The sequence below is a fragment of the Nicotiana tabacum genome, chromosome 2 (genome assembly GCF_000715075.1).
Source record: "Nicotiana tabacum cultivar K326 chromosome 2, ASM71507v2, whole genome shotgun sequence".
Taxonomy (NCBI): domain Eukaryota; kingdom Viridiplantae; phylum Streptophyta; class Magnoliopsida; order Solanales; family Solanaceae; genus Nicotiana; species Nicotiana tabacum.
In genome coordinates this window covers 113,312,240-113,319,397 of record NC_134081.1, presented here as the reverse complement: position 1 = coordinate 113,319,397, position 7,158 = coordinate 113,312,240, and the positions used below count along the sequence as shown (strand labels likewise).

Here is a 7,158-nt window from a genome sequence, read left to right as displayed (position 1 = left end):
TTTCTTTTTGGATTTTGCTCGAGTTTCTGGGGCTGTCATGTGCCAGGATTCTGCTCTGATACCAATTGTAATATACTAGATTTTGTAATAGAATTTGAGAAGAAGACAATGAGAAGGAATAGAATTTCTTTATTGATATGTAATAGAATTGGAAATGTTACAATGTTTCTTCTACCATAGAGCTACATTTACACCATGGATAACCTGAAAGAAGGAGAAGAGAAAGAGGTTAGAGGTGAGAAGAGAGAGAGAGAGAGAGAGAGAGAGAGAGAGAGAGAGATAGGTTGAGAGAGAAATTTGTTAGGAAGTTGCAACTGAAATTTACCAGAAATTGCCTACTGTTTCCTTCCCTCTTCTGCGTATTAATACTCCTCACTAAGCTACTTGTGGACTGAATTACTTATGGGCTAATTTGTAATTGGTCCTGCTCTAGTCTATCTCCATTGGCCCAATAGCGATAGAGACCAAATTGAACCCAATGCTTAGCTTGATCCACTTCTGATGTAAGACCTCAATATAGAAATAAGACTCCACTATAGGAATATCCGCCTACTTTCCTAATTCATTCCTTTCAGACATTACAATCGAACGACGATTTGAATCGAAATTCTCTTTAAAACACGAAAGTGTGGAACAAACACAGCAATAGAAGAGTAATTTCAGAAATTGCTTTTGATTTTAATTTCCCTCTGTTTTTCGAGCCCTTTGTTCCAAATCTCAGAAAATGGCCTTTGAATTTCCAGAATCGATTTCATATGCTAGTCAGTGCTTTGAACGTGTGTCGAGTCTGTGAATTCAGAGAGAGGTGAGAAGAGAAGGCATGTGTGAGGGAGCTGAGAGCATTTTTTCCATTGGGGCGGCTAGGGTTTTTTAGGTTAGAGGAGTTCGTTTTTTCTCTTTTTTGAGAATGGAGAATTAAGTCTATATAAAATGGGGAGTGGGCATGGGCTTTGGATAGGGTAAAAGAAGAGGTTCTAGGGCGGATCTAATAGCAACTGGGCTAATATTTTAGTCCATTTGGCCCAATTCCAATAAAAGACCAAACAACCTCTTTCCTGCCTTTTGTTTATTTTCAAAAATAGCCACTTGATCAAACTCTAATTGCTAAATTAACCCACTTACAATTTTTGATGCCAAACAACCAAAAAATATTTTGGGTTATTTTTTAGGAGTAATTTCCTATGTGAGGCGAAAATTAGGTGCTCACATATTATACTAAAATATTCAATAACAAAGATAAAATAATAAATTGCATAAAATAAATATTGCTAATTAATAAACCATAATGAAAATTAACATAATCTAAAAATACTATATAGGTCATGCTAAAATAAATATAGCTAATAAGTACTAATATTAATTACATAACTAAGCACTAAAAAAAAAGATAAACTAAGTTATGCATTTTCATTATAAACCAATGTAAAACTAAAATAATTATCCAACACTATCGTCATTCCTAGTATTGAATTGAATTTTTTTTGTTAGCATTATTATTGATTTGAACTTTGTTTGAGTTACTACATTTAATGGGCTTTTAAATTTATTTAGCATTCAAGAATGTTAAGTCTAAACTTGAAATAATACGTTAAAAGATAAAACTATGAAAAAGTTTAAGAAATATTTATAAATTATATTACAATAAATATTTATATGTATAAAATATTTTTGAAAATTATATAAATATACTATTGGATTGGTTTGGTTTCGGTTTGACTTTTTTAGTTAAAACCAAACCAAACCAATTATGATCGAGCTTTATTTTCCAATACCAAACCAAATCAAATCAAACCACATCATTTTTTTTTCGGTTTGACTCGAATTATCGGTTTGATATGATTTATCAGTTTTCTTTGTACACCCCTAATTAAAATAGCACTATCTTTGCTCCTCTTTTCCCGATTCCATGTTTCTTCCTTAGAAATAGCATCCACTAGCGGCTTTTTGGCTCTATATTTGAAAAATAGTCATTATCCTGGAGTTTTAAATTTTGCAAGTGAAACTTTATGACATATCTTGGGATTTCAATTGTAGAATTTGAAAATCTAAAATAATGACTAATTTTCAAATTATAGGGGGTGAAATGTGGCTATTGGTGAATTTTTTCACGTTCTAGGACAACTCTGTTGGGCCTATTTTGGGACATCACAATAGAGTAACCTAACATAAAGTAAGGTCCATTTTATTGCAAGTCCATAATCCTAACGAGATTTACTGATTTGGCACGATCCAATCTGCATTTTACAATTGATCTCCCTCCCCAAGCCAATGTTTTCAACTTCAAATTTTATTTTGTTTTATTTTATTCTTCATTTTTTTACTCATTGTATGTCTTTTTATAGGAGGGTATTTTTGTCAACACAATCGAAAGTTTTTACACTGAAATTTTACCATTGAAACGTGTTAGATGTTTGCATACTTGTAACTTGTAAGTGGATAGGAGGAAAAAAAAGTGGTTCAGACTAATGTTAATATTATAGCAAGTTACCCCCCCCCCTTCCAAACCCCAACCTAAAACTAAAAGCATTAAAATTAGTAAAACAGTACAAAGTCCAAAATTGATAAGATGTCATGTATATGACTTATAAGTATAACAAAAGAGTTCAACTCCAATAACTAAACAAACTACACGAAACCAAATGATATTCATTCCAATACATTTAGCTCATCCAAATATAAGCATTGTCTATTTGCCCTGGAAGCAGCAACCTAAATCTTTTTGCCCACTTTGAAGTTCCTCTTGTTTTTGTCCTCGTAGCAAGAAAGATATATTAGGAACTTCTTTCACACACACACACACACACACACACACACACACACACACACACACACACACACACACACACACACACACACACATATATATATATATATATATATATATATATATATATATATATATATATATATATATATATATATCATTTTCTTTATGTTTTTCGTTTTCAAGTTTTCATATTGTAATGGGATCAACTAGCACCATAGAAACGATGTCTCTAAAGTTATTTTGGGAAACTGTATAAGAATCTTCATCTTTATATGCGAACTCACACATCCTAGCAAGGTTGAGCACTGGCATTAGCAAAACTTTTGGTACATCGGTAGGTTCTAGGCATCCTCGATTCAAATCCTTCCATTTACTCTCCAATATTTTCCTAATCTCTGTGCATGCTTCTTCCTTTGTGACACCATATTCGTTCATGTAACACTCTACACCTGATACATCTCCTCTTTCTACTTCTCTCTGCATATCCATATAAATAGCAACAATCACCATTAGATTACAAGAGACAAAATTGCTGTGTAAACTAAGTGGTATGAACTATATATGATTTAAGGGCAGTATCTAGTATTATAGGTGTGCGTTCAATTGAACCCATATATTTTAGTCTAGACCTAGATTTATTTGTGCAAAACCCATTAGAGTGTGAACTCATAACTCAAACAAGGTGATGTATGATTCAATGGTTAAAACTTGAGTCTTGAATCCATAGAATTAAAATTTAAGATCCGCCTCTGACTGTGATGCATCCAAAGGCCTTGAGAAAGCTTGCACAATAATTTTTGGTTGAACTCATAAATACTACTTATTTGTTATATTTAGGGTTGAACTAAAAAAACTTATTTCCTACTATGCTTGTTATTCCAATATTTAAGCTTGAATTAAAAAATATACTTAAATAGTATACCTCATGTGAAACAATATCATTCGATAATCTACCAATTATAGAGGAAGCAACGAGAAGTGGAGGTTCACTTGCAATCCAATCGTATGCCTCCTTCGTTGCTTCATTTCCCATGCATAACCAAGAGAGAGTCGCAAGACATGGGATAGTGCTAGATCGAATTCCATTCTTCACATACTGTTCCATTGTTGGGATTTTATTCCCATGATACCATTCGGCCTCTTGAAAATATGCATTTATCAACTTTTTCATCTGAAAGGTACAAGAGTAAAAACTCATGAATTATCCTTAAAAAGTTTAATTTACTGATTAGCTAAGTAACTGATCCCCGCTTAATTACCGCAGCTATAGAATAGTTGACTCGAAATGACTTGTTATCACCTGCCAATTCTTTCTCCACTTGATCGTAAATATCTAGAAGTGCACGGTAAAAAAACTTCATATATGACGGTAACTGTTCTGCAGCATCGGTATTCCACCTACGTTAACGTCAGATATAGGTGAGGTTATTAGTAAGATTCTTAGTTACTGTACAAGTTATTACATAGCAAAACTAAAGCAGTAATTAAGATATAAATCATGTTACAAAAAAAAATTGTACTACCTTTCTATTGCATTCGTGAGGAGAGTAAGTTCATCTAGTTTTCCATAGGTATCATAGATATCGTCAGTAACAGAAACGAAGCATAAGATTTTGGTACTTATGTTTCTGGCAACCCTATACTGGGGCTCAAAGCTGTACACACCCAAACTCCAGAAGTACAACTCGATTATTCTGTCTCTTGCAAAAGGTAATGCTTTTGCGAAGTCCAATTCTTTCCACCACCTAAAAAATGTAAAGTTGGATCTGAAAATTGATGTATTCTTTTATAAATTAATTAATTCAGTGTTGTGATTTTAATTAGTGATTGTCTATCTTACAAATTACCTTGTGATATCACATAGTTCCCTTTTATGCATTTTCTGCAATATGTTGAAGTCCAATTTTGCGAAATTTAGTAACGTTTCATCACAATTATCTTCTTGGTAAAATGATATGTATTTCCTCGTCGCTACCGTCGTTATAGTATAGTTGATTGGATACTTTAGTGCATTCGTGACCTGCATCGCGAGAGAATTTCTCAATGTAGGCAACATTAGCTTCAAATGAGTGGTGGTGAAATTATCTGCTTCGTCCAGTATTTCTTCCCCGTGTACTCTGAATTGTGCTGCCTCAAATAAGCTCAACAATCCTTGCACGTCGCTAACCAATGCTTTGTTGTAATTTCCTTGGTCATCAGTGAACTTCCTAAAAACATCTGCTTCAATTCATCATATTTTATGCGGTCAATGTCTAAAACTTAAACTCTTTTCAACAAAAATTCGAGTAACAATTACATACCAGACGAGACATAATAACCGTGTTGCCTAAGTAATCGAAACCGCAGAGCAACAAGATGGAGGTCAGTTTCATCAGCTTCACCATTCAATTCTTCATAACAATTGCAAATGTAGGCCAATGATTTCAAAATCTCATGTTCAAAATGGTACGCTACTCCAAGACATTGGATTGCGTTTATTAGGTCAAGATTTTGCAAAGATTTAGAACTAGCCATCTCTAGCATTTTTCTCACTTCTTCTTTTAGGACTTCATGTTCCTTCTCTTCCCATTCATTGGCTCCCTGTGCAGAGTAATGATAAATAAAATTTTACTTTCTTTCCGCTCTAAATTATTTATAAACACGACGAAGAAGATGCAGAGCAGAAAGGAGATACTCCATTTGTTTTAATTCATGTGTCTTAGTTTGGCACATAATTTAAAAAAGTAAGGAAGACTTTTAAATCTTATGGTTTTAAATTAAATACGTGTGTAATGTACTAAATTGCCTTTGAATCTTGTAATTTTATATATGGCACGTGAAAAGTCGAAGTTGAAGAGTTACTAAGTATAAAAAATAAGATTTTTTTTTGAACTAAAAAGAAACGTAAGACATATAAAATTAAAATAGTACAGACGGAATAGTATTTAATTAAATACAAATTTACCGAGAGATGAGCATAGGCAAGAAAATGGTCTCCCCAAACAGTAGGATGATGATTGTCACACCGCCGTTTAACTTCTCCAGCATTCCCATCCATTTTTCTTCGTCTTTTAACGGAGTTCTTGGCTCTTCTGGTAACAGTAGTAGAAAATTAGAAATTAAGTTTTAAGAAATTCTGTTCTAAGTTAACAAGTTCACATAGACATGAGTCTATTTATAAAGCTTCAAAAATTGTAGTCCTACTAGTGCTGACGATTTAAGGGCCAGTTGAGTGATCGTCTAATGTAAAATATTAGTGGTCCTTATGTTTCACGTTATGTGTTTTATCTTCATTTTTTATTTGTTAAAATAGAAAGTTACTTTTTATATTTGGTAAATTTTTAATTCTAAAATTCTCAAAATTTTCTTATATGAATAACATGAATATTAAAGACCACAAATTTCAAAGAATAATTTTAGCACATTACACACATTTATAATTTAAACCGACAGATCCAAAAATCTGACTCATTTTCTTAATATCCATTCAAATTAAGGCACGTAAAATAATCGATCACACTATTCAAATTAACACAAATAAAATAATCGAGCATATTATATCAATGTGTTATTATCCTGTTATTCATATCAAGAAACTTAGGAAAAATACATAAGTAGCTATCTATACTTGTCCCGAAAACTTAATTATCTATTTCGGTTATACTAAAAGCAAAAAATCTCGTAGCAAAATATCATTCGCCTTTTTAAATTATTAGAAATATATTTTACATAGATCAAAATTGCAAGTTAATTATTTTTCTAATATTTAGGAATTAGAAGTCAACTATTTTTTTTTAATTATTAAATCTTCCTTTATTTAATCTATATAGGAAATCCTAATATGTAGGATTACTAATCCCACTCCAATTAAAGTTTTCAAATGTATGTATTTGGTTACGTTATGACTCGATGTAGTCTCGATTTTGACATTTCACTTGAACATATTCGATGGATTTAAATTTTTACACTCTAATAAATTGGCTAAAGAAATAATTAAGTGTAACGATCCGACCGGTTGTTTTGAGTGTATTAGCCCCGATCCCCTATTTGTTGTTTCCCACGTATCTGTTTATGCTTATGTGACTTGCCGGGAGGTCTTATTTTTTGGTTTCGGAGTGATTTGGGACACTTAGTCCCTAAAACAGAAGTTTAAGTTTTAGGATTTTGACCTTTGTCGAAATTATGTGAAGACGACTTCGGAATGGAGTTCCGTCGGTTTCGTTAGTTCCGTTGGGTGATTTTGGATTTAGGAGCGTGTCCGGACTGGGAATTTGAGGTCTGTAGCTAATTTAAGCTTGAAATGGCGAAAATCGAACTTTTGGGGAGTTTGGCCGGAGGGTTGACTTTTTTATATTGGGGTCGGATTCCTATTTCGGAAGTTGGAGTAGGTCCGTAATGTTGAATATGACTTA

General features: G+C 32.7%; 1 protein-coding gene across 1 annotated transcript; it reads right to left on the bottom strand.

Annotated features, from left to right (window-relative positions):
* Positions 1 to 2,943: 2,943 nt before the first annotated feature.
* On the bottom strand, positions 2,944 to 5,877 carry LOC107822502 (sesquiterpene synthase 15-like). Its single transcript, XM_016649057.2, has 7 exons — positions 5,712 to 5,877; positions 5,068 to 5,347; positions 4,615 to 4,984; positions 4,291 to 4,512; positions 4,027 to 4,165; positions 3,690 to 3,938; positions 2,944 to 3,244 (listed from the first exon to the last, which is right to left on the bottom strand). Exons 1-7 carry the CDS (start codon positions 5,802 to 5,804, stop codon positions 2,954 to 2,956), a joined length of 1,644 nt encoding a protein of 547 aa, XP_016504543.2. The 5' UTR covers positions 5,805 to 5,877; the 3' UTR covers positions 2,944 to 2,953.
* Positions 5,878 to 7,158: the final 1,281 nt, after the last annotated feature.

Excerpts from the sequence above, each read along its gene's own strand:
- LOC107822502 (XM_016649057.2), bottom strand. The coding sequence starts at position 5,804 with ATGGATGGGAATGCTGGAGAAGTTAAACGGCGGTGTGACAATCATCAT. Across the intron at positions 5,348-5,711 it reads TTGCCTATGCTCATCTCTCG|GGAGCCAATGAATGGGAAGA; the intron begins GTAAATTTGTAT and ends TACTCTGCACAG. Across the intron at positions 3,939-4,026 it reads TCAACTATTCTATAGCTGCG|ATGAAAAAGTTGATAAATGC; the intron begins GTAATTAAGCGG and ends TGTACCTTTCAG.